Source organism: Muscardinus avellanarius (assembly GCF_963383645.1).
Source record: "Muscardinus avellanarius genome assembly, chromosome: 17".
Lineage (NCBI taxonomy): Eukaryota > Metazoa > Chordata > Mammalia > Rodentia > Gliridae > Muscardinus > Muscardinus avellanarius.
Window position 1 is genome coordinate 3,837,910 of NC_137803.1, and position 25,725 is coordinate 3,863,634.

The following is a 25,725-nucleotide window of genomic DNA, read 5'->3' on the forward strand; positions in this document are numbered from 1 at the left end:
CACTAGATTTTAAATCTTAGCTCCTTTTGAATGCTGTTATGGCGAATTTCACTGTGGGAGGTGAGATGATTTGAAGCTTGATATTTTCTATTATAGTCAAAGGCATAATTTCTCTGACATCTTTTTCACTTGGAATAAGGATTACACTAGAATAATGTTTTTAAATAAAATTTGTCCACATAATGACATTTTTCTCTTCCATTCTCCCCAAACTAAAATAGCTCAGAAACATTTATTTACTCATCATAACTGTTAAGAAATTATAGTCATTACACCTACCATCACTTTTCTTCTATATCATACTGGGAAAAAAAGAATTCATCTTTTTTTCTGCAGAAAATATGCTGCTTTATCCTTTATCAATTGACAAAGCCTTTGGACAGATGAGCAAGGTACCAGTCATCTCACCCAGCCTCCAGCCCCACCTTTCCCCAAGAGCTCTTATCCTCAAGAAGGAAGTTCTCTTGATGTTGTAAAGAGGGTCATCTTTCCTACTTGTTAAGGGCTTTACAGTATAGACTGTACCATTACAGAGTTGGTCAACGGGAGAACAGAAGGAAGAGGTCCCAGTCGTGGGCCTTGGTTTAAATTTAACTTATTATGAGAGGCATCAGCACATCAAAACCTCAAATCATGATGTAGTTCATTATCCATTACATGTTCGGTTAATATGCAAGGTTAAATTGAACCTGAAGGTTGCAAGTTCAAGGCCAGTGCTCAGTAACTTATCCAGACTCTATCCCAGTAAAAAGTAACAAGGAGTAGCTGGCAAAGATTCTCTCCCATTCTTTTGGTACAGACATACATACAGTGAAGATTTCGTCAGCTGTAAAGAAGAACAAAATTATGCCATTTGGAGGAAAATGGATGGAAGTAGACCGCGTTATGCTAAGTGAGATCAGCCAGTCTCTGAAAGTTAAGGGTTGTGTGTTTACTTCCATATGCGAGAGCTAGAGGGGGAAGAAAGGAAAGAAAAAAGACTTCATGAAAATGAGACAATTAGCCGGGCGTGGTGGCGCACGCTTATAATCCCCGCGCTCGGGAGGCTGAGGCAGGAGGATCGCACAGGTTCGAGCCAGCCTCAGCTACTTAGTGAGACCCTGTTTCCAAATAAAATATAAAATAGGTCTGGGAGTATAGCCCAGAGGTAGAAAAGCCCCTGGGTTCCACCTCCAGCACCACAACACAAAAGAAAGAAAATGAGATGGAGAACCATTAGAATAGTGGAAGAGAATCAAAGGATGGGGAGGAGAGGGGGAAGGCTTACAGAGGAAACCAAACAATAATGTCGTGTTCCTAAACAGAGGTATCACAGCCGATCTTAATAACACGTATGGGAAGGCGAGAGGGGAAGCTTGGCACGGTGTGGAAGAAAATACGCCAAGAAATGTTGTGCACACACATGAATACGTCATTTTGAATCTCACTATGATGAATAATTACATTGTACCAATGTAACTGGTAAAAGGGCCAGGGGTGCAGCTCAGAGGTAGAGCGCTTCTGGGTTCAAAACCCAGAACCACACACACACAAAAAGCTAAATTGATAAATAATATTAAAATTACTAGGTGATGCTGGGAATGGTGGCACACATCTTTAATCTCAGTACTTGGGAGGCTGAGACAGGAGGATCACAGGTTCAAGGCCAGCTTGAGCAGGGTCTCTTAGTTAGACCTTGTTTCAAAATAAAAAAGTTTTAAAACTTTTTTTTGCTCTACCTCTGAGAATCAGAGGTAGAATTCCCCTGGGTTCAATTCCTAATACCAAAAAAAAGTAAGATAAATGAAATAACAGATACCACTGAATACATTTTTTGTGTGCGGTACTGGGGATTAAACCCAGGGACATTCTACCTCCAAGCTAAACCCTCAGCCCTATTTTATTCTTTATTTTGAAACAGGGTCTCACTAGGTTGCAGAGGGCCTCACAAGTAGCTGAGGCTGGCCAGGAACCTACGACCCTCCTGTCTCAAGCCTCCCAAGTACTGGGATTACAAACATGTACCACCAGGCCTAGCTAACATTGAATACATTTAAAACTAGACATTTAGTAGTGCTTGATGACCTTTACTAGTAGTACTAGCAGACATTTAGTATGATAACCACTAAAAAAGTATTTGACAAGCCAGGCATGGTGACTCACGCTTGTAATCCCAGCATTCAGGAGGCTGAGACCGGAGGATCGCGGTTTGCCAACAGCCTCAGCTACTTAATGAGGCCCTCCACAACTTACTGAGACCCTGTTTCAAAGTAAAGAATAAAAACCAGGGCAGGAGGTATAGCTTGGAGGTTAAATGCCCCTGGCTTCCATCCCCAGACCCACACACATAAACAAAAAAGTATTTGACAATCACTTGACCCTTTCGAAAATCAGAGCTTGAGGGCTTTTTTCTTTCTCGTGGTATTAGGGGTGGAACCCAGGGGCACTCTAACTCCGAGCTACACCCCAGGCCTATTTTTTATTCTTTATTTTGAAACTGAGTCTCACTGAGTTGCAAAGGGCCTCGCTAAGCAGCTGAGGCTGTCTGCAAGCCATGATCTTCCTATCTTAGCCTCCCAGAATCTGGGCTGGGGGCTTGTTTTTAAGTGAGATTGGCTCCGGATAGAAGCAATAAGCCACACAGCATGCCATTCACTTTCTTTTGTGAGCGTCCTCCCATTCGACTTCTTTTGCGAAGCGTGTTGAGCACATGTTCTGGCCAGGCACTGTCTGTGGTGCTTCGAGGGAGCGAACTCTCCTGCTCAGGAAGGATGGTGAGCATCAGCGTGTTGACCCCGCGCGGCCCGCTCTGTGTGCTCTTTCCCAGCAGAGCAGTGCTCCCAGGAATACTTCAAACCAGAAACGATGGGAAGCAAAGAGTCTAGGAAGATAGACGTCCAGGAATGAGGCAGCTTCCCTGGAGCGGAAATTGCAGCTAGAGGATCCAGAGGAAGATTTAGTACCTACTGTGTGCCGCACCTTCAGCTGGATTCCCCCATGTGATCGATGCAGAGAAAAACTTAGGAACCACTGTGCTATATACTGAGTGATACTTCTAGTCCAGCTCCTACATATTATAGCCTGACTGGGATAGGAAGGGGCATGGAGTCGGTAGAAACTAGGAGGGAAGAGCTGGGAGACCACACTGACTCTGGCTGGCAGCAAAACATGAACTCTGGACTCTCTGACACTCCACGGTTGGGACCTTCTAGGTTCAACACCCTCAATAACCAACCTTCCTTCTCTGCTGGTACTGGAGTAATGAACAGACACTTTTGGTCTCTGAGATTCTACCGGGATGAGAATAGGTCAAAACATATTATTATTTAACGACTTCATAAAACTGACCATCACACGCCCAGACATGGTTACAATGTATTTTATATAAAAAAACTTTTGTTAATCAACTGGGATGAATACTTACCAAAACACAAATTGGCACCATTCATCTTTGACTCTCACATGATGCATAATTACACGGCATCAATAAAAGTATCTTAAAATAATAAAATAAGTCTTTTGCTCTGTAAATTCTCAGGAATGGTGCAAAATACATCAGGTGGGTGTGATAAAATCCAGAAATGCTCCCAAATCCAACATCATCTGTTGCGCATAAAGTGCATAGTGGCACCGAAGACCAGATACCTGTCACTGTCCTGCAAAAGCACGGGCTATTGCCCAGCCTCGGGAGGGGGAGCGATCTGAAGTCTCCTACTGCAAGAGCAAACAGTAAGTGGAATCCTTGATGAATTTCCTAAAAAGGCTAGTCTTTCTGGGTGGACACTATTTCTGTAACTAAGTCAGGGTAAACTGAGCCACATGGTGCAATGATTGATCCTTTGATCCTGTGATCCAGCAAGGTTTTTGTTTTGTTTTGTTTTGTTTTTAAGGTACTGGGGATAGAACACAGGAACATTCTACCTTCCAGCTACATCCCCAGCCTTATTTTTTTCTCATTCTTTATTTTGAAACAGGGTCTCACTGAGTTGCAAAGGGCCTCACTAAGTAGCTGAGGCTGCCCACGAACCGAAATCCTCCTATCTTAGCCTCCCAAATGCTGGAATTACAAGTGTGCACCACCATGCCCGGCTCCAGCAAGTTTTAAAACTCAAAACATTTCAAGAACCAAAAGAAAGATGAAGAAAAAAAAAGTCAAAGGCAAATGTGTTATGCTTTGTTTTTATTTGGAATCATGAGAGAAATGTTTTTAATAAACCCTTAAATTCTTCACCATTAATATGATTTAAATAATGAGTTTATAAATATTGATTTATTTACATACTCTCGACTGTGGACAAATTGTGTCCTTTTTCTTGTGTGTGTGTTTACACCATCAAACCCAATCAAGTGAAACAAGATGGTTAACTGGAATGATTAATGAGTGCCGCTCTGGCTGATGGCTTTAAATTTAGAACGTGTTACTGATGTCAGGGCTGATTAGTTCTCTATCTAAAAACTGGTGCTATTAAAAGCTCCGAGCAATTTAGATGTAGTCGTTGAGTAAAATTCCAATGGGGTGAGAGAAATTCTATCAGGATTGATTTTGCTCTGGCAGATTTCCTTGTGTGCAGAAGTCAGAGGGAAAGGAAGAGAGCTTTTACTGATGGGGTAGGAAGAACGGGAGACAGAGGAGCTAGCCCGGTGACACTGATCACAGGTAGAGTCAAAGAAGCTTGGAATTAAAAAAAGGAAAAGCTCATCTCTGCACAAAGAACCCCAAATGACATAAGAGTATGAATACTGATCACTTCAGCTTCAGAACTCTTCAAGAAGCAGGAGAAAATAAAGGAAGTGAGACGAGAGGTTAATACAGCCCACACCTTAGTAACTCCTCTAAGAATGAGCCCACAGGGAAGTCAGAGCAGTCAGTGGCACTGATGAGATAAAAGCAAAGGTGACCTAAGTGCTGACATTCATAGGGTGGATGAAGATGTGCCAAGGGCACTTGGACCAGCAAGTGATCTGGAGGGACGGCACCAGCTGGAGGGAACCGCAAGGTGGGAGGCTAAGACACTGAAGACATGTCTGACTCAAGCTTTAAGGGAGGACTAAACCCCGTCTTAGGGATACTGCATAGGTCTTGGGGAAATGAAAATAAAGGAGCTGTGACAGCAAGGTGAGCGGCAGGAATGTTAAGCCAGGTCCAAGGACTTTGCCTTTCAAACACCTCACTCCTGGTCCAAATGTCACAAGACATTTTAAAGGAGCTTTTAAAATTTTTTCTCTGGCCGGGCGCGGTGGCGCACGCTTGTAATCCCTGCGCTTGGGAGGCTGTGACAGGAGGATCACATGGATTCGAAGCCAGCCTCAGCTACTTAGGCTCTCAGCAACTTAGTGAGACCCTGTTTCCAAATATAGTATAAAATAGGTCTGGAAATATAGCCCGGAGGTAGAAAGCCTCTGGGTTCCACTCCAGTACCACCAAAAATAAAATAAAATAAAATAATAAAATAAAATAATAAAATAAAGTAAAATTCTTTCTCTGGTTATTTAAATGTCTTCTCTGCCCGGAGGCATGGGAAGAGTTCTGTCTGTCAGTAGGTCGGAACATACTGGAAGCTTCCATTGTCATTAGTGCAACTTCGCTATCTCCAGGAAAAAGGCAGCGAATAACTTGATTCCCTCTATGTAGTTCCACCTAACAAAAGAAAGCATGGAGAAACTCTGTCATAGTGTTCACTCCGGAGAAGGAAGAAAACTATCCTGCCATCAGATGGGAGGGCTATGTTCAGTCTAAAGTAGTAAAATCCCAGGATGCAGCACTTGATTAAATTCAGCATGAAAATGGCATTGTTATTAAGAAGATGGAAATCAGTCCTGACCTCCAATCCAAAAATGTTCATTTTCCTTTTTCTTTTTAATCACTGACCTGACACAGATATCAGAGTAAGATGTGCTCTCGATTCTCCCCACTGTGGGAGACGTAGGCTTGTGGATCTGCCAATATTCCACCTTTCAAATATTCATAAGCATCCTTTGTCATGGGGTGAATGTCACAGCCCCCCAAATTCATACATTGAAGCCCTAACCCCTAAGATAACAGTACTTGGAAGCGGGGCTTGGAGAAGATGCAAAGGTCAGGTACAGACACTAACTCTGTGGAAGTTAACTCTCAGAAAGAAGGGATGTGGGGATTTCCGGGGACTTCCTCGCACCCAGAACTGTAAGGAAACAAATGTCTGTTTCTTAAGCCACCTGGTCTGATGATCTTCACCCTCTCCTGTGGAGACCAGTGGAGCCCAGTGGAGACCCTGGGCTCATGCAGTGAGGCCCTGCCCACTGACTGACCTGTTGATTTTCTCATTCTGAGAGTGCTCCCCGTCATCCACGGCTCCCAGGGGGAGCATCATCACACTTTTTTGGATGATATCCTGGAATATTTTGGCAATTGGAATGGTCGATCCATCCTGGATCATGTCAGGTTCTATTCCAAACACTGAAAAACAGGAAAAGAAGGCACTGGAATAAATAATGGTGACTAACTAATGGAGCGTTTGCTTTATCTTTCTTTATCTTTTTTTTCCCTTGGTGACTGGACTTGGTGACTGGGATGAGTAAGCTCCTTGATATCATGTAGCTCTGGACAGAGGTGAGTTCAAACCCTCCAGCTCAGAGGAAAGATTGCCAGTGACAGAGCAGGAATGAGAAATAAAACAAAGAAACGACAGCGAGCGTGCCACCTTTCTATTCACAAAGCGAGGTGTGGAGAGCTGACCGAGGTAACACTTTGACCAATGTAGATGAAAGGTGTCCTGTGCATTCCCTCCAGAGATCTTCAAACCATCTCATGGTCATTAACCTTCACATTCCAAACAGGCTTCTCTCAGCTGGCAATATGCTTGCCTTTCTAATTCTCCCTCTTTTCTTCTCTCTTTAATTTTTTTTTTTTTTTGTGTGTGTGGGGGGGGGTTCTGGGGATGAAACCCAGGGAGCTACATCTCCTGCCCTGTTTTTTATTCTTTATTTTGAAACAGGGTCTCACTAAGTTTCAGAGGGCCTCACTAAGTAGCTGAGGCTGTCCACAAACTGCCATCCTCCAGTCTCAGCCTCCCAAATGCTGGGATTATAAGTGTGGGCCACCACACCCGGCTCCCTCTTTAATTTTACTAATAAACTACCTGCTAAAGAGGAAGGGCAACATGGATGATGATGTAGATAAAGATGGCTCTGGGTCTTGGACTTGTCTAATTTTACATGTCTGTGTCCCTTAAACTGGTAGCTGCAGTAGAGAGTTAGGACTTCAGTGAGGTTTGGGCTTCCAGTTTCCATTCTGCCATTACTAGTAGTGAAACCTCAGGCCATATCTGTAACATAATGTTATAGGTCTCTATATACTCTTACCTGTGTTTTCCCATCTAGCTTTTTGGTACACTCAAAACCCTCCCTGTGTTTTGGGAAGGTTACATTTTGCTATTATTGGTAGGGGTATCGCTTTTGCCCCCAGAAATCTAAGAGACTGGCTATTTCTTCTTCTTGCCCTGGTATCCAGAACCCCGGCACATTTCTTCTGTTCATACATCATATATCCTGCCTAGGATTTTGAAGTACATGGCATTAAAATAGGCACCACCAAGAAAAGTTCAAACAAGACTAGTCTGCCTTCTTTGGGAGCAACGTGGCCTTTACAAAAAGATCACTGGTTTTGTGGTCAGATGGAGTGGCATCGGGCTTCCAGTGTGCCCGTAATTTTACACAGTGAGGTCAGCTCTGGGAAGCCCTTCCAAGGAAATGCAACATGGCCTGACTGGGCCCATGTCCCTCCACAAGGGCACGGGCTGATCCAATGTATCAGCCAGGCAGTTCAGCTGTGGGGTTAGGAAGAGCTGAAGTAGGAATTAAAGACTCAAACCCACCTGAGAATGGGTCCATGGTTAAAAGTTCTCAGGAGAGATTTTGTGTTCAGCAAAAGCACAAGTAAAAATGGTCAAGGTTCTTCCGGGAAGAAGGTGACCAAGGGCCACAGCACATACCAGTCCTGCTGACACCAGATCTCCATTGCCTTAAAAACAGTGTTCTAAGCCAGGCGTGGTGGCGCACGCTTGTAATCCCCACGCTTGGGAGGCTGAGACAGGAGGATCGCATGGGTTTGAAGCCAGCCTCAGCTACTTAGTGAGGCTCTCAGCAACTTAGTGAGACCCTGTTTCCAAATTAAATATTTAAAAAAAGGTCTGGGAGGATAGCCCAGAGGTAGAAAGCCTCTGGGTTCCACCCCCAGTACCACCAAAAAACAAAAACAATGTTCTACAAAGCCAGAAAATACTACCAGTAGAGGAATAACACAATAGGTACAGGCGGCAGGGGAAAAAAAAAAAAGGTTAGAAGACCAATCAGAGAGCAGGAAAGATACCTGCCCACCTTGTAGCCATAGACACCACAACAGAGCCATCTTGCCTTACTGCACCTGACTCCAGAGACAAACAGAAAAACAATCAGGACATGAAGTGAGCAGCTGCACATTATCAGAGTTGTAAGCCATCAGTTCTTCCTTGCAAACACTGGCTACAACTTTAGCAGTGGCAGCCAAGCTCACCACACCCTCCAGGGATCCAGAGTAGTGCTCAACAATACCAAAAAAGAAACTCACCTGCCTTGTGGCCAAGTGTACCACGGCAGCACCATCTTGCCTCCCTGTACCTGACTCCAGATACAAATAGGAAAACAACCAAGGACCTGATGTAAGCAGCTGCAGATCATTGGAACTGTAAGTCATAAATTCTTCTTGTGCAAACACCAGCTACAACTTGCAGCAGTGGCAGCCAAGCCTACCACACCCTCCAGAGATCCAGATCACTGCTCATCAACACCAAAAGTGAAGCTGCAGTCCCCATGGGACAACACCCAGCATGGTGCCCCAGGGACTTTCCCAACCACCATAAACACCCTGGGTCTGAGACTTTGTGGTTCAACCCAGAAAGAGTGTGATGGAGTCTACAATTTGCAACAGTGGTAGCCTAGCTTACCACACCCACCAGGGATCCATACTGGTGCTCAGCAACACTGTAAGTGAAGCCACCACCTCGTGGGAGAAAGCTCAGCATGGTACCCCCAAGGAATCACATAGCCACGATAAACTCCCTAGGTCTGACACTTTGTGGTTCAACCCAGCAAAGGTGGGAATAGAGTCTGCTATTGAACATAGCAGAGGCTCAGACAGACTCAGGCTCTGCATCAATGAAAAGTGGGGGGGAGGCCTATGGTTAACACTAGACCCAAATAGTAGGATCTCTGGGATCACCACAGACCACCCAATTGTAGTAAATGGGGAGAAGTCAGACCAGACCAGTCCTAGTTGTGGAAAACAGAGACTCTTATATAAGAGTTTAGTCTCAGAGGCATCTGCCACCTATGGAGGTGGGGAGAAACCAAGATTCCACATCTGTGGAAAGTATGGAGGGTGGCCTGAACTTAACACTAGATCCAACTCCATTGATACAAGTCTGCTGGAGCCAGCCGGCAAGAATACGGGTTCTGAAGTGAGGCGTGAGGATGAAGAGTTTTTAACCCTAACGTGGGGGAGCCACCAGCCTACTATCTCTACTGGTCGACCCCTATTCGTGGGTCAATATTTCCTACAGGTCGACGACTATGCCTGGGTCAGTATTCTCTATCACGCGGACACTCCTGGCCAACGCAGCTTCTGGGTCAATCTCGTCTTTATTGCGCTGACCCTGCCTTTGTTTTCCCAGAGGTATTTATACACAGCTACAGGTCAATTAACATTCTCGTGCTACCACCACCAGAATACAATAAAGACCAATACAAAACACATCATTACAGAGAGGTCTATCAGCACCTTCATGTCATCACCACCTGATCTTCTCTCAGACCTCTTTGAATTTTCCATAACCCCAAACCTTGTTGACTCTGGGCGAAAGATAATCAGCTGAGTCAGAGACACCAATCTAGGGAAAACCCTTAATGGCTCCCAACACAAGCCATCTGCATAGACTGAGAAAGAGTCAGAGAACCAGGCTTACAGCAGGAAAGGTGCCAGTGACACTCAGTGTCTGCACAGAGAGAGACTACAGAGGTCCAGTCTGCTGAATATTCATTTACTTGTAGAGTTGCATCAACTTGTTGTGGGTGTTGTTTTGGTTTTCTGTTCTTTTTCTGTGTGTGTGAATGTGTATGCCTATTTTCTTTACCAACTCTTCCCAAACCCTCTCTCAAGCTTCTGCCCTTGTACTCTCTTCTTTCTATCCCTTTGTGTTCTTTTTTCTCTCTTCTCTCTTCCTTGTCTTGTGTTAATCCACTTCATAGCACTATACCAGAAGCTCTACATTGATTACTAGAATACTACTATATATGCACTATCTCAAATATATACTACCTTACCAAACTCACTTTCATTCTATTCGATCCTATCTGAGGCTTTACCCTATTCTTGAATTTACAACTTTGCTTCCCTCCTTACTCAACCTTCACTGTTGAATACAATACAACTTGCCCTTGAATATACCAGCTAACACCTACAGACTGAGAGAAATCTATCAAAAGCAACAGATACAAACTTCTAAAATCATGAGAAAGAGGAATAACAAGAAAGCAATGAGCTCCAACACCACAATAACAGAACATGACAACGCACAATTACAAAGATCTCCAGACGGTCAAATCAGTAATGTAACTGTAGAAATAATACAGGACCTCTGAAAAGAATTTATTTATTTATTTATTTATTTATTTATTTATTTATTGCGGGTCTAGGGATGGAACCCAGAGGCATTTGACCTCCAAGCTACATCCCCTGCCCAATTTTTTTTTTCAGGTCTGGGGCTGGAACCCAGTGGTATTTGACCTCTGAGCTACAACCCCTGCCCAATTTTTTATTCTTTATTTTGAAACAGGGTCTCACCAAGTTGCAGAGGGCCTCACTAAGTAGCTGAGGCTTTCTGTGAACCACAATACTCCAGTCTTAGCCTCCCAAATGCTGGGATTACAAGAGTGCGCCACCATGCCTGGCTTGAAAATAATTTTAGAGAGAGAGTCCGAAGGATATAAAGGATGCAATCATTGAAGTGAAGGCATCAGTTCAATCTATAAACAATTGATTAGACCACATGGAAAAGAGAATCTCAATCCTAGAAGATGATCACTTCAAAAACAAATGCATAATATAGAACTTATAAAAAGCAATCCAACAGCATGAATTGGACATTGAAGAAATATGGGCCCATTTCAAAAGAACTAACCTAAGAATAATTGGCATAGAAGAGGGGATAAAAAGGGTCAAACCCAAGGGATCAACAATCTTTTCAAAGAAGTAATGTTGGAAAATTTTCTAAGTATAGAGCAAGAAGTCAATACACAGGTACAGGAAACTTATAGAACCCCCTTTATACAAGATCAGAGAAAAGCTCCATCATGCCACATAATAGTCAAACTGACCAATGTAGAAGCCAAGGAGCAAAACTTAAAGGAAAAAACAAACAAACAAACAAACAAAAAACAACGATCAAGTGAAATTCAGAGGCAAAACAATTAGAATGACTCCAGACTTTCCAAACAAGTCATGAAAGCCAGAAGGGCCTGGTGTGGCATATTCCAAATTCTGAAAGCAAACAATGTACAGCCAAAAATTTCAAATATATGGGGAAATAAAAATCTTCTATGACAAGGAGAAGCTGAAGGAATTTATGTCTTCTGAACCAGCACTAGAGAAAATACTCAAAGAGATTAACTGCAAAGTAGAAATATGTAATACATGCCAGGACCAGAGAAATAAGAATTTTCATCCAGCAAACAACTAAGCAAAAAAGAACAAACACTACCTCATACAGAAGTTAAATCTCAATATGTTAGGAATTAAAAATCATCTCTCAGTAATCACACTGAACATAAATGACCTCAGCTACCCAATAAAAAGACATAAGGTGGCAGCCCGGTGTGGTGGTGCACGCTTGTAATCCTGGCATTCAGGAGGCTGGATCAGGACAATCTGAGTTTTCAGCCAGTTTCAGCTACTTAGTGAGGCCCTTTGCAACTCTGTGAGACCCTGTTTCAAAATAAAGAATAAAAAATAGGGCTGGGGGTGTTGCTCAGAGGTAGAATGCCCTTGGGTTCCATTCCCAGTACTGCAAAACCAAACAAAAAAAGGCATAAGATGGAAAAATGGATTAAAAACCAGAATCCATCCATCTGCTGCTTACAAGAAACACACCTTACAAGTAAAGATAGTAACAAACTTAAGGTAAAGGGCTGGAGCAAGGTAATCCATGCCAATGGAACTCAAAGACAAGCAAGAGTAGCAACTATGATATCAGACAAGTTAGACTTCAAGACCAAGATTATTAGAAGAGACAAAGCAGGTCATTTTTTACTGATATTTTACTTGCAAAAATCCAGCAAGAGGAAATAATGATAGCCAATATTTATGCCCCAAACATAGCTGCAGGTATGTTTATAAAATAAACTTTTTGTGACATTAAGTCACATATAATTCCCAATACAATAATAGTGGGAGACTTCAACACCTGTCTCATACCATTAGATTCATCTTATAGATAAAAGTTCAGTAAAGATGCCTCAGACCTAAAGAACACCATCAACCAAATGACCTGTTGGACACATATAGATTATTTCACCCAACTACAGTGGAGTTCACATTTTTCTCAGCTGTTCATGGAACCTTATGCAAAATAGATCATCCTGGACCACAAAGTAAACACTAGCCAATTTTTAAAATGTGAAATACTGCTGGGCGTGGTGGTGTACACTTGTAATCCCTGTGCTTGGGAGGCAGAGACAGGAGGATGACACAGGTTTGAAGCAACCCTGTTTCCAAATAAAAATATAAAAATAGGTGTCTGGGAGTGTAGCCCAGAGGTAGAAGGGTTTCCAGGAACCCCAGTACCACCAAAAAAAAAGTGAAATACTTCCCTGTGTCTTTTCAGATCATAATGGGATGAAACTAGAAATAAACTATAAGACACAGAGAAACTACATAAACATGTGGAGACTGAACACCACACTGCTGAATGAATAATGGGTCATAGAAAAAATAAAGGATGAAATCAAGAAATTTCTAGAAACAAATGAAAATAGAGATACAACATAACAAAAACTCTGGGACACTTTTTGTTGTTGTTGTTGTTGTTGTTGTTGTTGTTGTTGTTGTTGTTGTTTTGGTGGTACTGGGGGTGGAACCCAGAGTCTTTCTACCTCTGGGCTATACTCCCAGGCCTTTTTTATATTTTATTTGGAAACAGGGTCTCACTAAGTTACTGAGAGCCTCACTAAGTAGCTGAGGCTGGCTTCGAACCCATGTGATCCTCCTGTTTCAGCCTCCCAAGCGCGGGGATTACAAGTGTGCACCACCACGCCTGGCAAACTCTGGGACACTTTGAAGGCAGTATTAAGAGGAAAATTCATAGCACTGAGTGCCCACATAAAAAGAGAAAATCACCAAATAATACCCTAATGATACACCTCAAAGCCCTTGAAAAACAGGAACAGTCTAAGCCCAAAGCCAGTAGAAGACAGGAAATTATTAAAATCAGAGCAGAAATCAACAAAGTAGAAAATAGAAAAACAATACAGAAAATCAACAAAACCAAAAGCTGGTTTCTCAAAAAAATTAACAAGATAGATAAACCACTAGCCAACTTAACCAAAAAGAAGAGAGAGAATCAACCCAAATTACAAAGATAAGAGATGAAAAAGGAGATATTACTATTGACAGAAATCCAGAGGATTTTCATAAACTACTTTGAAAAACTATACTCCAACAAAATAGAAAATCTGGAAATAAACAACTTTCTAAATAAATACAACCTTCGCTAACTGAGTCAAGAAGATATAAAAAATTTAAACCAAATAATAGCAATCAAAGAGATTAAAACAACAATAAAGAGTCTACCATCAAAGAAAAGCCCAGGACCAGATGGTTTCCCAAGTGAATTTTTCTTTTTTTGGTGGTACTGAGGTTCCTGGAAGCCCTTCTACCTCCGGGATATACTCCCAGACCTCTATATATATATATATATATATATATATATATATATATATATTTTTTTTTTTTTTTTATTTGGAAACAGGGTCTCTTAAGCCAGAGATTCTGGCTCCGAACCAGCACGATCCTCCTGTCTCTGCCTCCCAAGAGCAGGGATTACAAGCGTGCGCCACCACGCCCAGCCCAAGTGAATTTTATAAAACCTTTACAGAAAAGCTAATTCTGATACTCCTGAATCTATTTCGTGAAAGAGAAAGAAATGGGACTCTCCCAAATATATTTTATGAAGCCAATATCACATTAATACCAAAACCAAATAAAAACATCTTAAGGAAGGAAAACTATAGGCCTATATAACTGATGAACTTAAATGCAGAACTGCTAAACAGAATACTAGCAACATACATTCAAAACCACATCAAGAAAACCATACACCATGACCAGGTAAGGTTCATCCCAGGGATGCAAGGCTGGTTCAACATATGAAAATCAATTCATGTAATTCATCACATAAATAGAACCGAAGACAAAAATCACGTGATCATTTCAATAGACACTGAAAAGCATTTGACAAAATCCAACATCTATTTATGCTAAAAGCACTGCAAAGAATTGAAATAGAAGTAACATTTCTCAACATTTTAAAGGCAATCTACAATAGGCCCACAGCCAACATATTAAATGAGAAAAAATTGCGAGAATTTCCCCTAAAAGCAAGAACATTATCACCACTTCTTTTCAATACAGTACTTGAGACTCTAGCCAGAGAAATAAGGCAAGAAAAGGAAATCAAAGGAGTACAAATAGAAAAAAAAATCAAACTTTCACTATTTGCAGATGACATGATACTTAGAAGGCCCAACAAACTCAACCAAAAGGCTTATAGACCTGATCAACAAATTCAGGAAAGTGTCTGGATACAAAATCAATCATAAAAAATTAGAAACTTTTCTGTATACCAACCATAAATCCACTGATAATCAAATCCATAAAATACTTTTACTTAGGATATCCCACAAAAATATAAAATACTTAAAAATAAAATTAACCAAGGAGGTAAAAGACCTCTATGAAGAAAATTACAAAACACAGAAAAAAGAAATTGAAGAAGACCTTAGAAGATGGAAAGATCTTCCATATTTATGAATAAGCAGAATAAATATCATCCAAATGGCCATACTTCCAAAAGCGATCTACAGATTGAATGCAATACCCATTAAATTACCAAGATCATTCCTCACAGACATAGAAAAATCAGTCTTTAGCCGGGCATGGTGGCGTACGCTTGTAATCCCCGCGCTTGGGAGGCAGAGACAGGAGGATCGCACAGGTTCAAAGCCAGCTGTGCTGGCTTAAGAGACCCTGTTTCCAAATTAAAAAAACTATAAAATAGGTCTGAGAGTGTAGCCTGCAGGTGGACGGGCTTCCAGGAACCCCAGTACCACCAAAAAAAAAAAAAAAAAAATCAGTCTTTAAATTTATTTGGAACAGCAAAACCCAGCCAAAGTAGTTCTCAGCAACAAAAATCATACAGGAGAAATCACAATACATGGCTTTAAAATATACTGCAAAGCCATAGTAACAAAAACAGCATGATACTGGCACAAAAACAGATACACAGACCAATGGAGCAGAATACAAGACTCAGAAAGAAATCCACCTATTTTCAGCCAATTGATTTTTTTCAGAGGGGCCAAAAACATAGACTGGAAAAAAGATACCCTGTTCAACAAATGGTGTTGGCAAAACTGGTTAACCATATTCAGAAAAATGTAAATAAATTCCACTTTCTCACCCTTCACAAGAGTCAATTAAAGACGGATCAAAGACTTGGAAATTAGGCCAGAGACCTTGAGGCTCCTTGAAGAGAGCATAGGTCTAACACTGCAACACATAGGCACAGATAAAAACTTTTTCAACAAGACCCCAAAGGCACAAGAAACTAAAAGGTAAATCAATACATGATTTGTATTCATATGTGGGATTGCATGAAACTGAAGAGCTTCTGTGCAGCAAAGGAAACTACCAAGAACCTCAACCAAGAGCCAACAGAATGGGAGAAGATTTTTGCCAACTACTCCTCCAATAGAGGACAAATATCTAGACTATCCAGAGAACTCAAGAAACTCAGCACTAAGAAAATAAATAACCCAATCAAAAATGAGTAAGTGAACTAAATAGATACTGCACAAAAGAAGAAATTCAAATGGCCAATAATTGCATGAAAAAATGCTCAACATCATTAGCAATCAGAGAGATGCAAATCAAAACTACCCTGAAATTTCACCTAACTCAACCTAGAATGACAATCATTCAAAACACAAACAACAACAAATTCTGGCAAGGATGTGGAGAAGTGGGAAATCTAATACATTGTCAGTGGGATTGCAAATTAGTGCAACCACTTTGGAAAACAGTTTAGAAGATCCTTAGAAGAATGGGAATGAACTTACCATGTGATCTGGCAATACCACTTCTGGGTATCTACCCCCAAAATGCAAACCAAACTCCCAAACTAATGCATGTGTACCTATGTTCATAGCTGCACAATTCATCATTTTCAAACTATGAAACCAGCCAAGATGTCCATCAACAGATGAATGGATTACAAAAGTATGGGATATGCACACAATGGAATTTTACTCAGCCATAAAGAAAAACACAATTAAGTCATTTATAGGGAAATGGATGGAACTGGAGGACATTATGCTAGGTGAGATTAGTCAGTCACAAAAAAATAAGAAATCAGATGCTTTCCCAAATATGCAGAAGCTAGGGAGAAAATGGGTCATAGGAGAAACTCTAGACGAAGAAGGAGATACTATAGATGAGAAAATAAAGCTACCTACCTGAGGGGATGGGAGGGTGGAAGAGGGAAATTCTTTAATGCACATGATGTACTTTAACAAATATATCAATATCAAGCACTATGCCAAACATGAGAAGGAGGGAGGGGATGGGAATTGGGTAAGGGCTAACTGGGTGATGTGTGCATGTATGTCTCCACCATCTTGTATCCCATTAAGATGTATGATTACAATGCACCAATAAAAAATTTAAAAAGAAAAGATTGTCAAGCTTGGTGCCCATGAATAGGCATGTGCAGAATACACACACACACATAGACACACACACACACACACACACACACACACACACACACGCACATTGCTAAACAGGAATCTTGGGGAATAACAGCTTTTCTGTTGTAGGTGTCATTTTCTTTTTCTTTTGTGTTACTGGGGATGGAACCCAGGGGCATTCTACCTCTGAGAGACACCCTCAGCCTTATTTTTTATTCTTTATTTTGAAATAAGGTCTCACTAAGTTGCAAAGAGCCTCCCTAAGTAGATGAGGCTGGCCATGAATCATGACCCTCCTGTCTCAGCCTCTCAAATGCTGGGATTATAAGTATGCGCCACCATGCCCAGCTCCTAGGTCTCACTGTTACTGCCCTGCTTCCTGTTCCCTGGAGCCATTAGAGCCTAGCCTGTCTGTGATCAGGGAGAGCAGACACCCAAGGGGCAGCCAGCGTTGTTAACTTAGTTCTTAGTTTGTAGCTTATCTTTAATTTTTGACCTCAGATGACTTCAGATGACCTCAGATGAGGTCAAAATCCTGTTGGATTTTGATATGTTGGCCAACATTTCTTTCTTTCTTTTTTTTGGAACTGGGATTACAAGTGTATACTACCCTGCTTGGCTCATCAGCCAACATTTCTATGAGTTTTGGATCAGGAGTTTGATGTTTTTCTTGTCATCATTTTCCCCAAAAGTCTAGTCTCCAACCTTGAATTTGTAACCTGGCTTTGCCACTTATTAGCTGGGTGCCCTTTAGTAAAGTACTTTGTTTCTTTAAATCTTATCTTCCCCCTCTGCAAAATAGGGCAGGTGGTTAGAAAGATCAGATAGGATAGCCACCCACAGTACCCTGCACCTTGTGTACCAATTCGTCCTACAATAAAGAGGAGAGTCAATACTTGAGTTTCAAAAGTATCTGCTGATCACTGACCCACGAGCTCCAGCCCTTGGTCTCATTGTAAACTTAGTTCCAAAACATCTTCGGGTCCTACCTGTTCTGATGGCTCTCTTTGCTGCAAGGTACTGAGTATCATTTATATTTGCAATCCATGGGTGAAGTCCTATTGGCATAGAAACAGCCATCTGGTTGGAACTATTTCTTTTGGAGAATATGGCTTCAAGATGCTGCGTCACCTAGAAGATGGCATTTTCGATAATAAAGAAAGAATTTCAAGGTATTTTCTCATGAGGTGAATATGGTCTTTCAATAAGAAACAGACTGGAATCACAGCCTGGCAAATTGGAATGCTGTGATTTTCCCCCTTTGTTCTGCCAGAGGGCTCCACAGAGTGCGCAGGATCTTCAGAACAGACCTTGGGCTTCGCCCACTGGAGACCCGCTTGGTCTCCTCCCCTCCCACCTCTGTGCCTGTGATCCCCAACCCTGTCACCACCCCATTCTTATCAAGGTGTCTGATGCATAGTGATGTTTGAGCAATGTTTGCTGAATATTGTGAAATCTAATACAAGCCCAACTTCCCAATCAGAATGCCCTGTTTTTTATTTATTGATACTCTAATAGATATCTTAGGAACATTAAACATTCTGGAAATTTCCAAAAAGAGGGAGCAACTCCCAGCTAAGCGGTAAAGGGGATTATTTCGCCATCTCTCTCTTCCCATTGCCCTTTTCCGATGGCTGCAGTGGAAATCCTCCCAGGGAGAATTCCATCCTCTGAAGCATTTGTTTATCTACACCTGCATGTGCCAGGGGCTTCTCTCAGTGCGAGGGGAGAGCCTAAACCTGGTGGAATGAAAGCCGTGTGAGAAAGAGCAGCTATGCATCCAAAGGAAGAAGTGAGAGGAGGAAGGGGAGGAGGAGCAAGAAGGGAAGGGCGCTGTTTCAGAATGCAATTAGTGCTAACAAGACAATGAAAGAAAATAATAGGGTGGAGAGTGACTGTGCGTTGGAGTGAGGGTTTTCTTTAGTTCATTTATTCCAGAGTCTACTTTCTATTGGACTAGCTTGAGTTAAATGGATGGTGACTTGATAATTTAGACATATAACTCCTTCCAAATAGCATTTTCATTAAAATGGCTGCTTTCAAAGTGTTGATCTCAGACATCATGAAAAAACTGATGATTTGGCCCGAGATTGGCTGGCTCCAGCCAAGCGTAGGCAGTTACCTACTCCATCTATGTGTAAAAGCAATCTTGCCTTTATAGCCACCATCTAATTTTTAAAAATTTTCTATCGCTTCCACTTTCAATGGTTATTTATCTGACTGCTGTAATTGCATATAATTGAGGGAAGAGAGTTTTGCTGAACAAGACTGATGCTGGCTTCTTGATGTTTGTTTCAGTTTCTTTGTATTGGAAAAAATGAGATGTCGGTGGTAACAACCCAAATGCTCGCTGCACCCTGACGTGCAGGACTCAGAAACGGTGCTGTCAGGCAGAGTGACAATCAACGTTTGTTACCTGTTTCTCCACCACAGATACATTCATATGGGGGACTAGACGGATGGAAAATTTTCCTGTAACCCGGCCAGGTATGACTGTCTTTGCTCCAGCCTCATCAAATGCTCCCTCAATCCCATGAATGGAAAGAGAGGGATACCTCCAGAGGTGCATTAGAATTTCCTCCTAAATTAAAAGCATCCAAAGAATAGCTGATTAAAACACATGTGAACTCTATTGCTTGTATCACCAACATCTGCACACCTGAGACCCACTTATGACAGCTAATTAGCACCTACCTTAGATATGTCTGGACTAACAACCCCATGGGGGCTTTGCTCTAGGACACGAGACTTCCCCTCCTGGGCCTCCACCTGCCTGTGCAGCTGCCTACTGCCAAGCACCTGCTGCCCAATTTCTGGTGTTTCTGAACAGTAATTAGCTTGTTCAGAAATTTGAGTTCAATTATAAAACATCCATGATGGTTGCAGTGATAACTTGTTCACCAGATTGTTCAGAAAACACCCAGAGAACTCTCCAAAGCTGAGAGTCGGTTTCGTTTTTTCAGTTGTAACCATCATGGACTCATTCTGGAACAATAAACTCTACCACTTGCATTCTTTCTGACTTTTTGTAGTTTTGGCAGTTGAACCCAGGGGCATTCTATCCGCAAGCTATACCCCCAGCTCTATTTTATATTTTACGTTGAAACAGGGTTTCACTAAGTTGCTCAGGGCCTCACTAAGTTGCTGAGGCTGGTCTCCAATCTGTGATCCTCTTGTCTCAATTTCCCAATGCTAGAATTACAGGAGGTGCCACCATGCCCAACTTCTACCACTTCTTGTCAGCATGATTTTGCTGAAAAATCATTCTTGTTGCTCCCCCAAGAATCGGCCATAGCTACCAAATGCCTTAGTAAGCAAGTATTTTTACAAGAAGGAGAAAGCCGGGCATGGTGGCGCTTGGGAGGCGGAGACAGGAGGATCACGCAGGTTTGAAGCCAGCCGCTCTGGCTTAAGAGACTCTGTTTCCAAATAAAAAAGAAATATAAGAAATCTAAAATAGGTCTGGGAGTGTATCCGGAGGTAGAAGGGCTTCCAGGAACCCCAGTACCACCAAATAAATAAATAAATAAATAAATAAATAAATAAAAAGTGAGAAAAGAAAAAAAATTCAACATATGCCCATAACAAATGCATCTGGCTCTGGATTTTGCTAGTATACAGAGAAAGTGATGTATTAACTTTCATACCAACCACTCAGGCTTTTGGTTCAGCCTGGAAAAAGAAGCTTTGAACTAGAAAGTCTCAACCTCTTTCCAATCTTTTTTTTTTTTTTTTTTTTTTTTTGCAGTACTAGAGATGGAACCCAGGGGCATTCGACCTCTTAGCTACGCCCCCCCCACCCTATTTTTTATTCTTTATTTTGAAACAGGGTCTCACTGAGTTGCAAAGGGCTTCACTAACTAGCTGAGGCTGTCTGCGAACCGTGATCCTCTAGTCTCGGCCTCACAAATGCGGAGATTACAAGTGTGCTTTGAACAACCTTTGAACAATTAAGAAGTCTAGCTCACTGGCTGCAGGTGGCATAGGATTTACATTAATAGACCAGTTTATAAAAGCATGGCTGTGCAATTAATTGTTTCTCATCATTCTGTGCCTGAAGCCAGTGCCAACTGAACCCAGGAACCAGACTGGTTGATCTAGAGCAAAGAAAAGTAGATGTGAAAGTCAAAATCTGCCAGGAATTAACATCTGCTCTGGGGTCTAAGATGTGCAGAGCAACACCACCTGGTGCTAATTAGACATTGGCAAATATGATTGATCATCACCATTCCTCACGCAGATATTTTCATCAACTTGCATCATACCTTGGTATCGAATAGAAACTTCTCAACCTGGCTGTTATTCCGGTACTCTTCTAGGTCCAGGTCAATGGCTTCATACAACCTTTTTTCCTCTTCTGTAAGTGGAGACACTTGGTCATAGATTCCAGGGACCAGAATATGACCTGATGAGTCCACCAGGCTACCTACATAGAGAGTAAGGCAGAGTAGAAATTACGACTGTACTGACACTGTGGCCCAGGAGCCAGACCAGGAAAGGGCTCTCCTAGGTGGCAGTGGGCCTTGTAACTGTCCCTGGGACCCCTGGCCAAGCTTTGGCAGGAACTCTGTCCAAGAGGTGATTGCCAGAGGAAGGACCTGGCCACCAGATGGACCCAACTGGAGCTAGACCTGAGAACCTGAAAAGTCCATCATCCCTTCTCAATGCTCCTCCCCCTCATGCAGGATGCAATGAACACTCATATTTAAACCAGAACATAATACCCTGAGGTCTACTCTAGCATGACCACAAAGCCTTTTACTTCAAATAAGCACACACTCTAGTCTGCTCTTTATGAGAGAGTTCTTAGATCAGTAAGAAAGGAGACAACTATGGACAAAGATACAGAAGCTCAGATTGTAAACAGTGCTCACCCTCTGAAGAAAACATTAAAGATAAGAAAGTAGATTGACATAAAAGACATAAAAATGTTTCAAGGTGAGCTAACTTAACCTTCAATCAATTGGAGGCTTTTATTCAAATAGAGGCAGTTCACAAATATATATGCCATATTCATGTGTGTGTGCATGTGTGCTAGTTACTAGGGGTTGAACCCAGAGGCAGTGTACCCGAAAGCTACACCCGCTAGCCTTTAAATAAAATGTTTTTTTTTAAATAGCATCTTGCTAAGTTGCTAAGGGTCCCGCTAAGCTATTGAGGCTGACTTGCAACCTATGATCCTCCTGTCTCAGCCTCCCAAGTGCTTGGATTACAGGCATGTACCACCATGCCAGGCAGATATTCTTAATACGATTGCAATTTGACAATGTCAGGGAAGGGACATTACTATGAAACACTGGATTTCAAGATCTTTAGGCTAATGTCAACAATTACAAAGCACACCCGGAAGACTGTAGATGCCACTAGACACCTCCTCTCCTCTGGGAACTGGGTCGATGCTGAGATACAGAGACACATACCACCCTCAGCTGCTGTCAAGAAGGAACCATCTCCATTCACTAAGAAGCAAGTGTGACACTCCCTGAGCAGATCAACAAGTTTCCTGGTTCTGCATAGACACAATGAAAGCCAGGAAAAATGTCCTCCCCAAATCTACAGAGATAAGAGGCTGTGGGGTCTGTAGTAGGATTCCTACAATCTTGAGAATGCTCAAAGGAAGCCAAGCTTGACTGGAGTGTGTTGAGGCCACAGAACAAGACAGGGGTTGTCCTTCTGATTTTATCCAGCTCCTCCTTTCTCCCCTCTCCTGGTCCCAGGGAACTTCCCAGACACCCATGCCCTTTCTGACCACACTAGAGGACAGTATGGCAGACCACTGTGCTCTGCGTCCTGAGTTATGGAACTCCCTCTTCCTATTTTGGCCAGTGGACCATACTGTATATTGGATAAATGATTCAAACCCACCAGTTAGACTTAAAGTTGGCGCAGAAGAATTGGGACTGGCTGTTATCATTTACAATCCACCCTCTCTTATCCCCCCCAAATGTGGAAACCCCTCCAGTAATCACTAAATCGTCCCTTGAGCGTCCATCCTTGAACTTTGGCCAAGAGTGTCCTAGGTAAGGACAGAGCTGTGGAAATGGCTATGGCACAGACCCTGCTGCTGTCCAGCCAGAAGACACCTTGTCAGGAAATGTGTGTGGCTCAATGAGAAGGGCTCTGGAGAGGAAGGAGCTGTGTGGAAGCACAGATGACCTCCACAAAGCCTGCAAGGCCACCAGCTGTGAGGCGGGACCAGGAGGGTGAGTGGGCAGGATGGGCACAATTGTGGCCAAAAGTTGTGTAATAATTTGGCAAAACTGCTAGTGTCTTTGACAAGTACATTTCAATACCACAGACACCAAAATCAGAGTTCCCAGGAGCCAGTGTGTTCACACACATATTATGACCCTGAATAGTGACATTTTCTCCAGTCCATTAGCTATATTGCCAGATGTTGTCCACTGCAAGGATGATGTTGACCCAGGAATCCTTAGCAACTCAGTCTGGGATCTGAGTAGGACTAGCTTTTTCAGCACTTACTGTCCTTGGCAGCAAAGGGCTGGGGCCTCGGTCCTCAGCATCATTTTTTTTTTTTTTTGGTGGTATTGGGGTTCCTGGAAACCCTTCTACCTCTGGGCTATACTCCCAAACGCCCATTTTTTTATATTTTTATTTGGAAACAGGGTCTCTTAAGCCAGCAAGGCTGGCTTCAAATCTGCGCAATCCTCCTCCCAAGTGCGGGGATTACAAGCGTGTGCCACCACGCCTGGCCTCGGCATCATTTTGAATTATTATTTCATCTTCTCGGGAGCAGGCACCTTCCTCAACTTTGGAGAAGCGCCATTGGACATGCATTTTTCACTTCCTTTCCCTTTAATCAACCTGTGGAGAATCTGATTAAGGAGAGCCATGGAGTGAGGCTGGGTCCTTTTGCTCTGAAACTCGGTGGGGACAGGGAAGCACAGATGTCTGTGCTGTGCAGAAATGAATCTGCTTCACATATCCCAGGCCGCATCTTCCCATGCCCTGCTTCCTTCACACCGATGCTTTGTCTCTGTTCAGAGATTGTCTCCTAGCAGGGCATGGTGGTACACACCTGTAATCCTAGAGCTTGAGAGACTGAGACAGGAGGATCGCAGGTTCACGGCCAGCCTCAGCCACTTAGTGAGGCCTTTCTCAACTTAGTGAGACACCGTTTCAAAGTAAAAAAATACAGCAGGTCTGGGGATGTAGCTCAGAAGCAGAATACCCCTGAGTTCAGTCCATAGTACCACGATAAACAGGTAAATAGATAAATAAGTAAAATCATTCATCCCCTCTCCATAGCCACTTTCCACTCGAAATCATGATCCTTGGAATGTGATGCAGTGTTTTGTATTTGTGTGTGTGTGTGTGTGTGTGTGTGTGTGTGTGTGTGTGTGTGTGGTGTGTGTGTGGTATGTGTGTTTGTGTGTGTGTATTGTGTGTGTGTGTTTGTGTGTGTGTTGTGGTGTGTTTGTGTGTGTGTGTGTGTGTGTGTGTGTGTGTGTGTGTGTGGTACTGGGGATAGAACCCAGGGGTTTTCTACCTCCAGGCTATACTCCCAGCCCTATTTTATATTTTATTTGGAAACAGTCTCACTAAGCTGCTGAGAGCCTCACTAAGTAGCTGAGGCTGGCTTCAAACCTGCAGGATCCTCCTATCTCAGCCTTTTAAGCACTGGGATTACAAGCGTGCGCCTCCACACCCCACTGATGCAGTTTTTGAAGCCACCTCTGCTGTCTTTGGAAACTGGTGGGGGGCCAAGGGGGAGGCTTGAAAGACTGTCCACAGGAGACAGAATTTGTGATGTCCAGGAGTGCTCGGGCGTATCAACATTAGAAATAATACAGGACACCAGGGGTTATGAATGTGCCCTTGGTTCAAGGTCTTTTCTGCTTTGTGGCTTTTAGAAAATAAGGAGTTCAATATCTGCGAAGGGGAAGCACAGAAGCCTCCTCCCCCACCTTCCATTTAAGTCGCCTTAAAGAGAAAACTTCTGTGACCCCATTTTGTACCCCCAGGGAAGATTATTGTGTGCTTTACTCAACTGGTGCTCAACGACCTTTGCTGCTGTTAGCAATTAAGATGGTCATCAGCATCATGTAGCCAAGGACCCTAAAGGACAAAGTCAGGAGACTCGCACAGGCCAGGCTGTCCTCTGGATTCCCAGCTTGCTGAGGAGCACAAACTTGCCGTCAGCCAGCAGGGAGGGACGAAGCCAGCACCCCCTGACATTGTGGCCTGCAGACGCCTCAGGGACACCGGGGTGGTCAGCATGCTGTCTGAGTTTCTCCACTGCAGACCAGCATCCCAGCAAGCAAAAGTCCCATTTGTCTAACCAACAATAACACTCAACCCCTGGTCCCTAGGGTTTTGTACCAAGCATATGGAAACCACATAGAGAAATGATCTAGAAATCACTTTTTCATGAACTATTTGATCTGTATAAAAAAAAAACTAACAAAAGTGAAACCATGTGTTTTTATTCTGTTCCTGACCCTGATTTGACTTTTCCTTAAGAGAGCGAGCGATACGCATTTGTGGGCTAAATGAAGTGAGGTGCCTGGCTAAAGTCACACCGTCTGAGGGAGTGTCACGCAGCCATCGTGCCAGAGGAGAAACTTGGAATGTAGCACCAAAGATTTTATGATGCAATTCTTAGGGAACAAGAAATTCATTCTGGTTAAACAGAAAATGAACCATTTTCCAACCAAAAACACTAGGTTGCGTACCATCTGAATTCTTCTG

At 42.6% G+C, this 25,725-nt stretch overlaps 1 protein-coding gene across 1 annotated transcript in view; it reads right to left on the minus strand.

Annotated features, from left to right (window-relative positions):
- Positions 1 to 5,550: 5,550 nt before the first annotated feature.
- Positions 5,551 to 25,725, minus strand: part of CNDP1 (carnosine dipeptidase 1) — a gene marked incomplete at both ends in the record, with an annotated part of 51,070 nt that continues 30,895 nt past the window's right edge. The window contains 5 exons of the mRNA XM_080714574.1: positions 5,551 to 5,617; positions 6,268 to 6,415; positions 18,003 to 18,144; positions 19,430 to 19,594; positions 21,279 to 21,439. Coding sequence (XP_080570700.1) covers positions 5,551 to 5,617; positions 6,268 to 6,415; positions 18,003 to 18,144; positions 19,430 to 19,594; positions 21,279 to 21,439 — 683 coding nt within the window. The remainder of the gene's footprint in view (positions 5,618 to 6,267; positions 6,416 to 18,002; positions 18,145 to 19,429; positions 19,595 to 21,278; positions 21,440 to 25,725) is intronic.